This window comes from Procambarus clarkii, chromosome 22, assembly GCF_040958095.1.
Source record: "Procambarus clarkii isolate CNS0578487 chromosome 22, FALCON_Pclarkii_2.0, whole genome shotgun sequence".
Lineage (NCBI taxonomy): Eukaryota > Metazoa > Arthropoda > Malacostraca > Decapoda > Cambaridae > Procambarus > Procambarus clarkii.
This window is the reverse complement of record NC_091171.1, coordinates 40,047,327-40,063,548: the sequence shown is the minus strand read 5'-3', so window position 1 is coordinate 40,063,548 and position 16,222 is coordinate 40,047,327. Positions and strand designations below refer to the sequence as shown.

The window sequence follows — 16,222 nt, the reverse complement described above, 5'->3', positions numbered from 1 at the left end:
GGAGATGCCGATACCGCTGCATTTCTCAAAGATAAGTGATAGACATTCAACACTGGTCAGCCTGCTGCTCCAGAGAGCCCCCCGCCCCCTCCGATGCCTTCACGCGCCTCCCTCGGGCACGGCTCCTGTAGTCGCCTTCCCGACCTCCAGGAGAACATTCTTTCCTAGAGAAAAACGCCCAATTTATGGAATAAGCCCAATGACGGAAAAAATTAAAATGTTTATGGTAGTGTATGCATACATCGCTACCTACTTTTGTAGTTTTATTTGGGCATATATTAATAATTATTGAATTTAGAAGTCTCTGCAAGAAATTTCTTTTATTTATAATATTCCTACGTGTATTTATTTAATATTACTAAAAGTTTATGTAATTGCAGGCGATGAGTCACAATAACGTGGCTGAAGTATGTTGACCAGACCACACTAGAAGTTGAAGGGACGACGACGTTTCGGTCCGTCCTGGACCGTTCTCAAGTCGATTCAAGTTTATGTAATTTTCTGATCAATAAAAATTAACGAAAGAGAATTTATGAATTACCTATTCTCAACTATTTAACACACATAATATTAAATAGACATGAAAATATTGACCGGAAGCATTGGGTAAGGAAAAGAATTTTGATTTAGAGAACGACTTGATTTGTTACAACCCTGGCCCCATTGTTGCATATGGGGGCCAGATCGTATGGAATTTGTACTTATTATTTATATAGAGAATTTAAGGAACCATTAATAGTGTAATTATAGTTCCCACTGCAAAACCCAATTTCCCAGGAAATCAAAGATCCCAAGACCTTTGAGAGAATGGTGCTTAATAGAGTATTGTATAAAGAGCACACGTCATCTGATATCGATGGTTTCCACACATGGTAAAAGAGTACACAACCTTTCTCACTGTTCATGGCGGTAGAAAGCACAAGTACACATTTCTTGATTTTAAGAAATGGCTTTGATATTGCTAATAGGGAACTGATTATGTATGAATTGGCAAGAATTGATATAGGTGGACAATTATTACAATGGATACGAGGCTATCTTACCAACTGGAAGTCCTTTGCACTGTTCCAAGGCTTCAAGAGTGAAACTAAATTAATGCAACTAGACACTCCACAAAGAGGAGTACCAAGTCCTACCTTGTTTCATGTTCTAATTAATGACTTGCTAAAATGAATCCCAACTAGTCTGGCAAATGTCATTTGGTTATGCAGATGACATCCTTGTACATGCGGAAATCCACCGCGAAAGGCAAACAATCTTAATTTGTATACATACAGCTTGTGAGAGCCTTGGTATTGTAATCAACGCTGCTAAAACTAAGGTATTTAACAGACAAATTGGTAATCGCGAAAGTAGACCATGAAAACTAAAGATGGATAACATGCCAATAGAATGTCTTATTTCAAATACCTTTGTCTCTGTCCCTTGTACCTCAACTGCAGTCAATAAGTTACATCAACAATGTAGATAGTCTCAAGGCTTTCAGAACTGTAGTGGGATACAGCCCTAAATATAAATACGGTGTTAATATTTGAATAGCAAAAATGATGTATTTAGCATATATAAGGTCTCTGATAGACTATCATGCACCACCTTTAGTCCTGCAAAATGGCAAAGTATTGATTGGAAAAAATGTAAAATGAAGCGCTCGAAATTATATTTGGCTGTCCTATAACTTTGGTAGTTATTTGATAACTACCAAAGTTCTCAACATGCAGAAAGAATTAAATATACTTGACATTCAAGATTGATTTAAAATATTCTATCATATAATGGAATTAAAGCTTCTGCGTGATAACAAAAGCAACATTGTGTCAGTTGAACTGTTAGAACACATACATAATGGAACCAGCAAGTCTAAATGGATTCAGAGAATTCACTCGTTAAAATGATGGGACTGCGTGATATATATACAGATGAAAAAGATATATATACAGATGAAAGAGTACAGCACTTCCTTCCACCCTGGCAGATAGTACCTTTTGACATCCTGACCCCTGCATACCCCACCAAGAAACTAATCACAAACAACCCTCATGCTCGGCTTGCTGCTAAATTAAGCACCATAGAACACATTCCCAATATACAAACTAAAAACATCATCGCACGGACCATATACACTGACGGATCACTCAATACAGCTCCAGGAAGGCAGGAAGTGCTGTTATTGCTCATCAGCCCGATGGAAGCACAATCCAAAGGAATATAAGTTAGTAACTGGGCATCCACAATGCAAGCTGTCAAGCTTGCATTTCAGGGCTTGAAATGTGTCAAGTAAAACATGTGTATAGGGTAAATAACAACAGCAGCAGATTAACAGACGTTGTCACAGCTCGAATAAGACTTGGTTACAAGTATCTCTCTGGCAGTTCGGCTTGTATAGGGATCTAGATAAAGTAAAGTGTAAAGTGTGTGGACAAAGACAGGGACACACACTCGAACACTATATCTTGGATTGTAGTAAAATTGAGCCATTTAGAGATAAATCTAAACTCACGTTGTATGAAATGGCAAATCGTCTAATTACTAAGGATAAAATAAATGAAATCCTTGCACTGTTTCCATATTTCGCTTTCCAGTAGATAAACAACATAGGAACAAGTAGTGTATTGTCAATAGTACTAACAAACAGCAGTTCCCCAATGACTGTAATATCTCCGTTGCTCAAACAATTATGTATTAGCGATAAGACCTACCATTGATGTATAATGATTTAATATAAATATATAGCTCTTGAAATAGAACATTCTCTGTAACTAGCTGACATTGTAATTATAAGGTGTGAAGGATAGATGAAATTGTTAATATAATAATCTCCGTTCAGATCTGATAAAGACCTTTTGTGCCCTCTGTAGTCCTTTTGCGCTACCGCTCACAGGATGAGTATAGGGTGCACAATAACCTACTCGCCCCCGGCGGCAACAATCAAATATCTCATTAACAAGCTCTCTGGCCAAAACTGCGGAAAGAATTGCCTCTTACTCGAACTGAATGGAAAAACCAATCCACTGCACCAAAATAACTTTGCTTACAGAAAAGGTGTGGGACCCACAGAATGCCTTACCTCCCGCCTGAATATAATCAATGACAAACCAGGAAAGCTTTTTTGTCTGGATCTAAAAAAATGCCTTCGAGCTGGGGGGAGCCGGTCGGCCGAGCGGACAGCACGGGGACTTGTGATCCTGTGGTCTTGGGTTCGATCCCAGGCGCCGGCGAGAAACTTTCAGAAAGAAACAGAGTTTCTTTCATCCTATGCTCCTGTTACCTAGCAGTAAAATAGGTACCTGGGTGTTAGTCAGCTGTCACGGGCTGCTTCCTGGGGGTGGAGGCCTGGTCGAGGACCGGGCCGCGGAGACACTAAAAGCCCCGAAATCATCTCAAGATAACCTCAAGAAGATAGCCAATGCTCCCGCTACACTGTGATGCCTGGTGGATAAGGATATCAAAGGACACGTTCTTGCTTTTGCCAAAGGAAGACTGCTTAACCGAGAAGCTAAAGTCAATTTTCAAGGAAAAACATCGACCTCAAAGAGGCTGGAAAATGGTACTCCGCAGGGAGGAATACTAAGCCCCTTCCTCTTCAACTGTCTCATGGAACAATTCATGAAGCTCAAGTTACCAAAACCCAAATTGCTTAACTATGCGGACGACTTTGTGGTCATCATCAATGGCAAAGGTGCCAGGAACAAAAGGCGCTAGGCACAAAAATGCCTAGACATTATCAGCAGGGAAGCGGAACCCATAACAGTGAAAATAAACAGCAATAAAACCAAACCAATGGCGGTTAAAATGAGAACTCAAGACATCAGACTCGCAATACAAGGACACGAAATTGAGTGGGTTACCTCTTTTCAATACCTAGGAGTCATAACGGACAGCAAGTTGAAATTCACTCAAGACATTGAATATCTTCGGCAACGTTGTAAAGCCAGATACTCAGCTTTGCGCTCCCTGACCAGTCTTAGAGATGGTGCATCTCTACCAGTACTCAAAATGTACTACGTTCAAGCAGTTAGGTCATTTATTGACTATGATGCTCCTGCTCTTACATCCTTCAGTGATAACCAATGGGAGAAACTGGAAGTGTCTCAAAATGATGCCCTCAGAACAATGCTGGGAGCACCAAGCAACGCGGCGAGAAAATCTAAGAATGGAAACCAACTTACGAGCCTTAGAAAACAGGATCAAACAAAACACCGCAACAGCAAAACTTGTTGGAACCACCGCCAGACTGTCAAAGATAGCATATACAGATCGCTTCATAGAAACCTTCAATATGGAACAAGTGCGTGGACGGATAATCTAGAAAAAATTTCTAGATAGCCCATATCAACACTCACCCTGCCGGAAACGCTATGCGTGCTAGTGGCTTTACAAGAATGTAAAACTTCAAGTCTCTGTACTCTAATAAACCCAATATACCTTCTTGTATATAAATAAATAAATAAAAACTTGTCCGAGGAAGGCCTCGGGTACCATAGTGGTTACGTAAGAGGTAGTTATGGTTTACCGTAGATCTAGTCTGAGGCGCTGGGTTAACCAGTTGATGGTTAAATGCAAACTCAGAATACTGAGAAAAAAATTGTACCACTTACGGGCTATTCATGCCCGTGCCACCTCTTGGGTGGCTTAATCTTCATCAATCAATCAATCGGTTTACCGTATCAAAGGCCTTTCTCAGGTCAATGAAGAGCCCAATTGGGAGCTCATTTTTGTTAAGGGCTGTGTAGATTATATTAAGCAGACTAATAATGTCATCATTGGTACTCTTTTTAGGAACGGAAGCCAAACTGGCAGGGACTTAATGTGCTGAGTTTTACAGAGTAGGGATTGAGCTGTTGGTACATAAATTATTCAAATATTTTTGAAAGTATAAGTAGATTTGATATTGGTCTGTAATTGTTTATGTCAGCTGCCTCGCCTCCTTTATGAACTGTCGTTACTCTTCCTTTTTTTAGGATATCAGGAAAAGTTTGACACTCTAGAGATGTGTCGAATAGCAGAGCTATGGGTGGTGCAAGAGTTGTTGTTGTTTTAGATTAAGCTACTCAGAACAAAAGTTCCAAGTAGCACGGGGTATGGTGAGCCCGTAGTGGACTTACCTGGCACAGGAGCGGGGCTGTAACTGGGTGCAAGAGCAGGGGCAGCAGTCTTATATCGTAGATCATATTTCACTAATGTTCCCAGCTTTGGTTTTAAGTGATTGAATTATGGATATAATGTCTGTCGGGCTGACTGGTAGAAGGAGTAGAGAGTTCGGACAGCTGCCTGTGAGATATGCAGTAACGTGTCTGGGTCTCTAGGATTTTTCTGGCAAAGTTAGCACCAATTGAGGAAAAGAAGCTATTGAATTCTGTTGCCATTTCTAAGTTTGTTTCAAGTGTGTAACCATATTTGGAGAGTTTTATCTGTTTGTTTTGTGATTGTTGTTAGCCTCGTAGGATATTAGAGATGGCGTTCCATGTACTTCTCATATTTCCTTTTCCTTCTTTCAATCTATTCTCATAAAATGAAAGTTTGGCTCTTCGTATTATATTGGTTAGCAATGATGAGTATTTATTAATTTCTTCTTTCACCTTTCCTACTCTTCAACACTTTTACTCTTCATCACTTTTCCTTCATTCTTGTAACCATTTTTAGTAATCATCGTTTTCGCAAATAAATGAACTGCATCAATGAGCAACGTCTTGTTTTACATTTATTTCTGCTGAATTATGGAAGGCGTACAATATTTGATTCTTATTATTATGTAATATTTAAGATTTTAAAAATATATAATTGATAATCTGTAATTTGTTTTAATTCTTTTGTATTTGTATAAGTTATTATAATAAGTTTGTTTACAAAAATAATTTAAAATTAGTATTTACTGCTCTTATACAAACTATTATAGTTTGTTTAATCAAGTAATGTAAGTTGAGATTCAATATAAGTTTTTTATTTAGCGGATTAGTTGTAGTTCTAATGGAGAATATGACGTAACTTTTTTTAGATATTAATTAAAAGTAAACATGATCTTGTTACATCAATAGTTTTTCTTTATATATATATATATATATATATATATATATATATATATATATATATATATATATATATATATATATATATATATATAATGCAATTGACGATTACGAAACACTGATCATTTGTATGCGGAAAATACCACAGAGAAATATGAAAGAGAGATGAACGTTTCGGTCGATCAAAGCCGTTGTCAACACCAGACTGAGAGAAACAAAGGGAGATTGGAGGCCAACAACTGGAACCTGACCACCCATCCCCAGGGGAAGAATTACCCAGAAATAGGTATAGATTAGCTTAAAATAGTCAGGAGGATTAAGCGGTCAGAGAATAAGTATGAAAGATTAAAGAAAAGCCTCATTGAACACACACATAATATATGATTATAATATTGTAATGAGACATTGTAACCCTCCCTATCAGAGTTTTTTCTTAAACTGTTGTGCAATATTGTAACTTAAAATTTTGTCAAGTTTGTACATACCAGTACTAACATTGAGAAGATTTGGACACTGATTAGGGCAAACTCAATCAAATTTCATTCCACAAAACCATTGCAATTGGTAATGCTTTTCGCTCCAACCCAATTAAGTGTGATCACACAAACTTGTGTGTAGATACAATGCCCTAGACGTTTGGGCAGTTCTAATACTATAAGCATGTTGAGACAAATGCAATTGTAAGGATTTTCCTGTTTGTCCAAGGTACACAGACTCACAGTCATTGCAGGGAATCGAATACACACAACCTGCTGTACCAGGGAAAGTTTTTTTTATTAAATTGGGCTTGATCGTACTATCAGTGAACACCAAACTGATATTAAGTTTCTTAAAAACCGGAGAAAGTTTTTCAAGTCACCACCAATGAGTTTTTAATTTCTGGTTTCGCTTTGGGGACATGATTATAAAACGTACGCTTAGCTTGTCTGAACGAGCAATCCAAAAACATCTTAGGGTATTGTAAACTCTTCCAAATTTCATATATTTTAGCAACCTCTTCATCAAAAATCTCAGGGCTGCATACCCTCAAAGCTCGAAGAAACATTCTTGAAAATACTGCCTGTTTAACTTTACTTTATGATTCGAATAATAATGAACATACGACCCCACGTTGGAAGGTTTCCTATACACATTAAATTTTAACCTTCTATTAAGTCTATAAATCATAATGTCCAAAAACGGAAGAGTACCATTCTCCTCATTCTCACGTGTGAATTTTATTGAAGGTACCAAAGAATTAAGTTCATTAAGTAAAACTGTTTGGTCTTGGTCACACGACCATAAGCACAAAATATCATCGACATACCTAAACCAAACTACATTAGCAGGGATAATCCTGGATAAGATTTTTGTTTCAAAGAACTGTATATACAAATTGCTCAAAACTGGGGAAAGGGCATTGCCCATTGCCATTCCAAATATTTGAAAATTTTTCCATTGAAACTGAAATAATTGTCTTTTATACACAATTTGATAAGTTCCAACTCACGTTCGTTTGGGAGCCGGTCGGCCGAGCGGACAGCACACTGGACTTGTGATCCAGTGGTCCCGGGTTCGATCCCGGGCGCCGGAGAGAAACAATGGGCAGAGTTTCTTTCACCCTATGCCCCTGTTACCTAGCAGTAAAATAGGTACCTGGGTGTTAGTCAGCTGTCACGGGCTGCTGTCTGGGGGTGGAGGCCTGGTCGAGGACCGGGCCGCGGGGACACTAAAGCCCCGAAATAATCTCAAGATAACACTATTGGTCTGCAAGCTCAAATTATATTTGGGCAGTTCCTCCCGTAGGAATTCTAACAAATCATCAACAGGTACTTTAGTGAATAAAGCAGTCACGTCAAAACTTACTAGTTTAAAGTCAAAATTTAAGTTCGGTGAGGATAGCTTAGTAACTAAGTCTACATTGTTAAGTGTGAGTTGGAAATAGTGCCAACTATAGGGGACAAAACTTTGACTAGTTTAACACTTAGAGAGTTAATAAGCCGCCGAACCAACTGAACTAATAATCGGTCTTGCCGGATTATCTGGTTTATGGGTTTTTATAAGACCATACATGTAAGGTAGAGAGCGAGATTGACTTGTTAGCCTAGAAATGAACCCTTTATCGCCTTTGCCCGCAGTTTTGAGAGCTTTGCTAAAATGTGCGATCACTTTTTCAGTAGGATCTGTTAACCAATAGATAAGTATCCGTCCTTCAAGGAGTAACTCCATTTTCCAGACCTAGCCATCTTTATTCATAATAACTACTGCATTTGACTTATCAGCCTTGGTAATATGTAATGAGTTATCTTTTTGAACGCATGAATAAATCAAATTGGACAATTAAGAACAGAATTGTTAAGTAAAACACTCTACATCAAACCCTTGCACACAATAATATTTTCAACTGAGACATCACTATACTCTTCGAAATTGCTGAAATCTTAATAAAAAATATATTGTACGTCTTAATTAAAGAACTGTAACAATATGCAATATCAACATTTGAAATAAGTAAACAAAATAAAGACAAATAATAGTAAACTAAAGAAAAAATTAAAAAAAACTCCAGCATAAACTCAAATAAAAAATACATTGAAAAATACAACAAAATACAAAAATACAAAAAGAATAAATCAAAATACAATGCTGGCGTTTTTTTTTATTTTTTTCTTTAGTTTACCATGACCTTATTTTTAATCATTTCAAGTGTTGATATTGTATATTGTTATACTGTAGTTTTTTAATAAGACGTACAATATATTTTTCAGTATTTAGTTTTATTTAATATTTATGTTTTTATAAGGTTTTAGCCAGTATTTTACAATTGTTTTCTATTTTCATTGTTTTTTATATACATTTTTTGTAAATGTGAATTGATTATTATAATTGTTGTATTAGTGTTGATTATCCCCATTTAAGTTATCAGCATCCACTAAGTTTAATCACTTTGCGTAAGTTAAATAGAGTAGTTTGTTTAATTATCTTGAGTTAGGTTTTATTTAGTTTGGTCATTTAGAGGTAAACTTAAGCGATTTGTTTTATAACCAATGTTGTTTGATATCTCTTGTTTTTCTTCTGATAAGTAATTTTATTGTGACATGTTTTTCATTTGGATCTGATGATGACTACGAGAAGTATTCGAAACGTTATGCATTTTAAAGCAAAGAATCTGAAACAATATGTTTTTTATAGCAATGGTTTTCCTATTCATATATATATATATATATATATATATATATATATATATATATATATATATATATATATATATATATATATCGGCCAAATCCAGTAAGTACAGAGAACTGGATCACCACTACAATATTGTCCCCATTGCTTCTGAGACACTCGGCGCCTGGGGTAAAAGTGCTACCAGTTTTTAGAAGGAACTGGGTTCTAGACTAATTGAAACAACAAGGGACCCTAGAGCTGCCAGGGGCCAGATTCACGAAGTACTTACGAACGTGTACATCTTTCCTCAATCTTTGACGGCTTTGGTTACATTTATTAAACAGTTTACAAGCATGAAAACTTCCCAATCGACTGTTGGTATTATTATATACCGCCTCATTGTGCTTCGGACCTCATTAACTGTTAAATAATTGTAAACAAAGCCGCCAAAGATTGAGAAAAGATGGACAGGTTCGCAAGTGCTTGCACAACTGCTTCGTGAATCTGGTCCCAGCTTCCTTTTCCAGCGCCTCAGTGTGGTGAAATTTGAGGGGTAAATGAACACTGCATTCAGGGTTCCTGCCCGCCATCTGAGGAGCTGGAGGAACTCGACAACTTATGATAACCATATTTGTACCCTATATGTAATTCCTTTTTTGTTACAAAGTTTAAATAAAACAAATATATGTGTATATACAAAAGAATGGGGGTGGTAGAAGAAAATGTTAGTGTTCAATGAGAATCCACAAAGTCTTCTCTGAATACTCCTTATTTTCTTCTCCGAGGCTATGGGTCCCCTCATTTGTACCAGAGGTGTGTGTGTGTGTGTGTATATAATATATATATATATATATATATATATATATATATATATATATATATATATATATATAATATGTGTGTGTGTGTTTTTATTTATTTATTATACCTGCTGGTGAACGTATTTACAAATATGAATTCTTATGTGTATTTTTACATAGAAATGTACAGTTTTAAGTTGTATTGATACATGGTATAGAAGTGAAGAGATTAATATTATATACATATACCTTTCAGCAGTGAAAATTACAATGCCTAATAATAAAATCAAATATATATATATAATATATATATATATATATATATATATATATATTTGATTTTATTATTAGGCATTGTAATTTTCACTGCTGAAAGGTATATGTATATAATATTAATCTCTTCACTTCTATACCATGTATCAATACAACTTAAAACTGTACATTTCTATGTAAAAATACACATAAGAATTCATATTTGTAAATACGTTCACCAGCAGGTATAATAAATAAATAAAAACACACACACACATATTATATATATATATATATATATAATACAGTACACATCTGCGCAGACAGCATGCGCAGGCATTCAAAGTTTATCCGCGCTGACAGACGTACGATATTACAACCCGTATAGAAGACTGGCTTAAACTTTGAAAAAAAGACTAAATGTTTATATGTATATATTATAATTGTTTTAAATAATGATATTGTGAATATATATATGGGATTAGATCAAAGTAAAAAGTTGAAAATAAATCAGGAGGAAACTCATGGGAGAGAAGCCGGGACGACACGAGACGACCAGTTGACCCCTGGATACCGTCGGGGGAAGGTGTGTGCTGGTCCCGAGTGTGTGTGTGTGTTAATGTCTCGCTGCAATGGCCTGGATTGTGTTCTCAAGTTCTTGTAAAAAGGAACCGTGATTTATAAATGAATTAAATTATCGAATAAGTTTATGATCGACTGCCTAATGGTAATAAAGCAGGCAAGGAGCATTTAGCGACACCTGCGGCTGAGTAACTCAGGTGTGCGAGAGGTGAATTTTTCTCAGGTGATCCCAGTAAACTTTTTATCAAGTCGCCGTGTTAAGTTTTTGTGATTTAAATCGTTAAGAAACGTGAATTTTCGAGCGATTGGAAAAGGAATTGGGCATGTAGAAGGTGCAGGGAGGACTTGTGATCACGTGGCTGGTGTGTGTGTTGAAGGAGTGTGTGAAGAAGTGACTTGTGTCGCCCAAGATGGGGAAGGTGGCGGCGTTCCTCCTGATCCTGCTGAGTTTGTCCTCGTCTCACGCTCAAGGTGAGTACTCTCCTCCACTCTCCTAACACACTCTCCTTCCTCTCTCCTCACCAGACCACTAACCATGAGGGAAATTTGCAATATATATTAACCTTTTCCCCGCACAAACTACCATCAACTCAATTTTGTTTACCATTAAATGCTCGCTGGTCCTGGAACAAGCTTCTCATTTCTAGTAAATGGCTTTTCATTTGTACGCTAAAGGGTAAGGTAAGTCCTCTCACTCTTCTCCCCCCCCAGTGTTGTTATTCCAGTGTTGGAGGGACCTACTGGACTTGCATTCAAGTCTCCCAGGTGTGTGTGTGTGCTCCAGGTCCCTGTGGTCACCTCAGGAGATGGGCTCACTATTCACAAAGGAATCCTGGCATCTTAGTGGCCTCGAAATTATGATCAGGAGGGAAATTTGCCATTGTTTTGGTTATAGTTTATTAGACGTGTGTATATATATATATATATATATATATATATATATATATATATATATAATATTATTTAATGAGATGCATGGATCATATTGCAGGTAAAGGGTGGAATTTTTATGTTTTATGCGAATATCCGTTTTGGGAGGATTGCTGGGTAGGCTTCTCACGTCCTGTGTGGCAGTGGCCGGCCCGGCGCCCACAGTTCTCCTCCCACTGTGTATTGTGTGGAGGTAAACCTGTTTGAGGTGGGAGATTTTGTGACGTACTGCAATGTGTAGGTGAGGTTACATCATTTATCAGAATTAACATCAAATGAAAACTTGTATTCATAAATGATTGTACATTTTTACAGGATACACAGCCGGAATTACTGGCGATGTGATCTTCGTATATTAGATTAAGTAATTATCAAAAAGGGAAGTACTTAACCAGAAAGTAAGTAAATGTCTTATTACAATTAACTTAGTGACGTACATACATGATACATTTGCTGACCTGAGGTTAATAGTGAAGTCTTAGGTAATAACAAATATTAAACACCATTTTTTCAAATTGTAATCAAAATATGTACGCATAGTACATAGCCTGGGCGAGAACCGGGCCGCGGGGACGCTAAGCCCCGAAACCATCTCAAGGTAACCAGCCACAAGGCATAAAACGTAAACATAATAACGCCTTACTGAGTACTTGTATATATATTAAACATTAGTGAAGCACTTCTACAGGTTAGATATATAGAATTGTTACAAAATGTAAAGTATATTGTTTAAAAATTTGAAATATTGACTAATACCATTTTCCGAAACCTCATTTATTTGGACTAGTTTCGCCAATTTATTTTGACGTCTTAGTATCCATCATCTAAAGACTGGAAAGTTTCTACTACTAGTCTACCGCAGAAAAAGCTTTAATACAGTACAGCTGCCGACACTTGGCTAGCAAGTGAGGCGTGAACGCAGATGGGAATGAACAAATCCACAAGGGCCGTGACGAGGATTCGAACCTGCGTCCGGGAGCATTCCTGCCCTTGTAGATTTGTTTATTTGATGCATGACGTTAGTGTGATTTCTGTGTGCAGATGGGAATGATTCAGTGTCAAGGTTTGTGAGGTTTAAGGCCCCCTGCAGCAGCTGTAGTAGCTCCAACGGTCATTGTGTAAACCGTAGTTTCTGCCATAGATTCTAATTTTCTAGCCTGTGTATCTCGTATTTTTGCATTTAGCTGTGTAGCTCTATGTTGCTTTGTCGTTTCCATTTATCTGAATTCTGATTTGTATTGTCTGAATTCCATAGTTATTTTGTGATCTATAAAGTTGAATTACAGTTATCAGTATTGAATTGCTATTATTACTTGTAGCATAATATTTTGTAAATGTATATTAACTTGTATTTTGGTAACTGCTAATTATAAAATTACAAAAATAAATAAATAACAGTACAGTATCTGTCCTTACTCTGGTAAGATGTTTGGCAAGTGTTAATATACAAGTATTCAAATACTGTACTGTTGGTTTTCAAACGGTAAACTACAGTATAAATATCAGCCGGAATACTTTCAACTAATCTTATATTGTGAATGGTATTTTGTGTATATTTTCCTCTCGATCGTGACCCCACAGATGTGTTACAACATGGGGGAAGGTAAGCTAAACTGCCTTTGTAGAAAACACTCCATTGAAATGTCCAATTCTCTTATCAGCTCGCCTTTACTTTGCGCTCAGTGTTTACTTTGCACGTTCTGTAGAGTCTTTCATTCCATTGAGAAGCTATTTTCGTGAGCGTGTAAGGTACGCAGAATTTAAAACAGGATTGCATTGGGGGGGAAAAGCATGTTGGCTAGTCCGAAGTTGAATTATTTGGCTTTTTTGACAATATTGTATTTGTGAAGGGGGGGAATATTTCGTAGTTTTCCAGCACTATGACGATATAGCCTAAGCTAGTAATAATAACAGTAATAATAATGCAGTAATAATAATGCAGTAATGATAATACAGTGGTGGTGGTAATATTTGTACATTTAAATAATAAATAAATAAATAAATATGTTTATTCAGGAAAGGTACATACATACAAGTGATGTTACATTAATGGATCAATATATAGATTGAGCTAGTACATACAATGCCTAAAGCCACTATTACGCAATGCGTTTCGGGCAGTATTTATAATAATTATACAAAGATTATAAGGAAAATATAGTGACTAATATTTTTATAACGTAGTAATAATGTTATTAATCCAGTAATAATGACAATAAAATAATGGTACAGGTAATTATAGGCCTAATATAGTCGCAATAACAATACAGCATTAATAATTATTACACTAATTAACCTTAAAGTTCTGTGCTGGGTCTCATATCAGGCTCGAAACCTGTCAGTCATAAACAGTAATAATGGTAATACTGGTAGTATTAATTAGTAATTAGTAATGCTGTTAGTGTTTCTATACCAACAGCAACCTATACTAACAACAACAATAATATTAATTATTGTTAGTATTATTAGAGTTAACCAAAAAAAACATTGAGGGGTTACTCGCTAAAATTCCATAAAATTGGATATTATTAGATTGTTGTAAAATATAATAAAAATAAGGTTACATTTCGGCTCTATAACAAGGCTTTGTAAAAACAAATAGTCCTTTTTTGACCATCATAGCAGTTTGCATCAGACCTTACCGGGGGAAGAAACTTCTCCAAATCGCAGAAAAAAAACGTGAAATTGATAATTTCCCAACTCCTTAAAATGCATTTTGATTTTGATTTTTAATTTAACGTATCATTTTCATGTATCAAGTAAATAATTTTTAATTTGCGTTTTACGTGGTTTCCTCATCCCTGTAGTTGAACAGTCAAGGTGACCTAAGTAGACCGATATATTTGAGCCATAAATCTCTTTTATCTTTTCAAACGTTCGTGTTTAAAGTCATGCTGTTGTTGGCTTTAACGAAATGGCATGTTTATGTGGTTCAGAATGATTCACATTCACTGTGTAGATACGGTTCACCTCTTAACCTTTTAACATATGATACGGTTGAAATGCCACTCCTACCTTACCTGTAACTTGCGATGATTCTGGGGGTCAAAGTCCCCCCGCGGGCCGGACTGTGACCAGGGGCCAGATTCACGAAGCAGTTACGCAAGTACTTACGAACGTGTACATCTTTCCTCAATCTTTGACGGCTTTGGTTACATTTATTAAACAGTTTACAAGCATGAAAACTTGCCAATCAACTGTTGTTATTGTTATAAACAGCCTCCTAGTGCTTCGGAGCTCATTAACTGTTTAATAACTGTAAACAAAGCCGCCAAAGATTGAGAAGAGATGTACAGGTTCGTAAGTGCTTGCGTAACTGCTTCGTGAATCCGGGTCCAGGGCTCCTAAATCCTAGCAGCAGTATTAAGACCATATTAATTAATTCATAGAGCAAAAATGTAACATATTCTTCCGGCTTGGCTCCCTCTTTTGATATTTACCTAAAAGCAAAATGTATTTCTACATTAAATGTTCAGCATATGTCAAGATGATGGTATGAATTGGCATTAGGCATGACAGCTGTGTGGACAGCGCCTTGGATTCGTAGTCCTGAGGTTCCGGGTTCGATCCCCGGTGGAGGCGGAAACAAATGGGCAGAATTTTTCACCCACGGTTGTTCAACGTCCTCCCAGCGACTATAAGAAATATTGCCGGAACAACCGTGGACATCGTCAAGAGAAAACTGGACTGTTTTCTAAGAGAAGTTCCGGATCAGCCGGGCTGTGGTGGGTATGTGGGCCTGCGAGCCGCTCCAAGCAACAGCCTGGTGGACCAAACTCACACAAGTCAAGCCTGGCTTCGGGCCGGGCTTGGGGAGTAGAAGAACTCCCAGAACCCCATCAAGCAGGTACCCTGATGCTCCTGTTCACCTAGCAGTAAATAGGTACCTAGAAGTTAGACAGCTGCTACGGGCTGTGCTTCCTGGGAGTGTGTAACAAAAAGGAGGCCTGGTCGAGGACCGGGCCGCGGGCACGCTAAGCCCCGAAATCATCTCAAGATAAGAAGATAACGTTCCAAACGCAATATTTCAAGAAAAGTGTGATTTGTCAGAGCATTAAGAAAGATCGAGAGGGGGGGGGAGGCAAATAGGCTGTCAGGCATAATGGTCTGTAAAGCCAATATTTCTTTAGTTTTTCTCAGTATTTATTGCAGACGACGGTAATAGCTTCCTGGGAAGGGAAATCATAGTGTGCGTCTTTAACTTTATAACTAACGTGCGTAGTTGTAAAGTTTTATACATTTAATTTTAGTACTGTATAAAATAATCCAAAATACAGTAGCTTACACTTTCATATATATATATTTTTTAATATTGTGTAAGTTTTTAAATATTAAGGACGCAGAAACAAGTGTTACGTACATTAATTATTTTAACTTGTAATTGTGTGCCACTTAGTCATCAACAGCACTCGACATTCCTTTTAAGTACAGTCTACCTGTCTCCGATATTCCCCTTTATCTGTACCCCACCATTCACATATCATA

At 37.0% G+C, this 16,222-nt stretch overlaps 1 protein-coding gene across 2 annotated transcripts in view; it reads left to right on the top strand.

Annotated features, from left to right (window-relative positions):
• Positions 1-10,776: 10,776 nt before the first annotated feature.
• Positions 10,777-16,222, top strand: part of sdk (sidekick cell adhesion molecule) — a 404,110-nt gene continuing 398,664 nt past the window's right edge. For both annotated transcript variants that reach the window (XM_045746005.2, XM_045745957.2), the window contains exon 1: positions 10,777-11,278. In XM_045746005.2, coding sequence (XP_045601961.2) covers positions 11,218-11,278 — 61 coding nt within the window. In that variant the 5' untranslated portion in view covers positions 10,777-11,217. The remainder of the gene's footprint in view (positions 11,279-16,222) is intronic.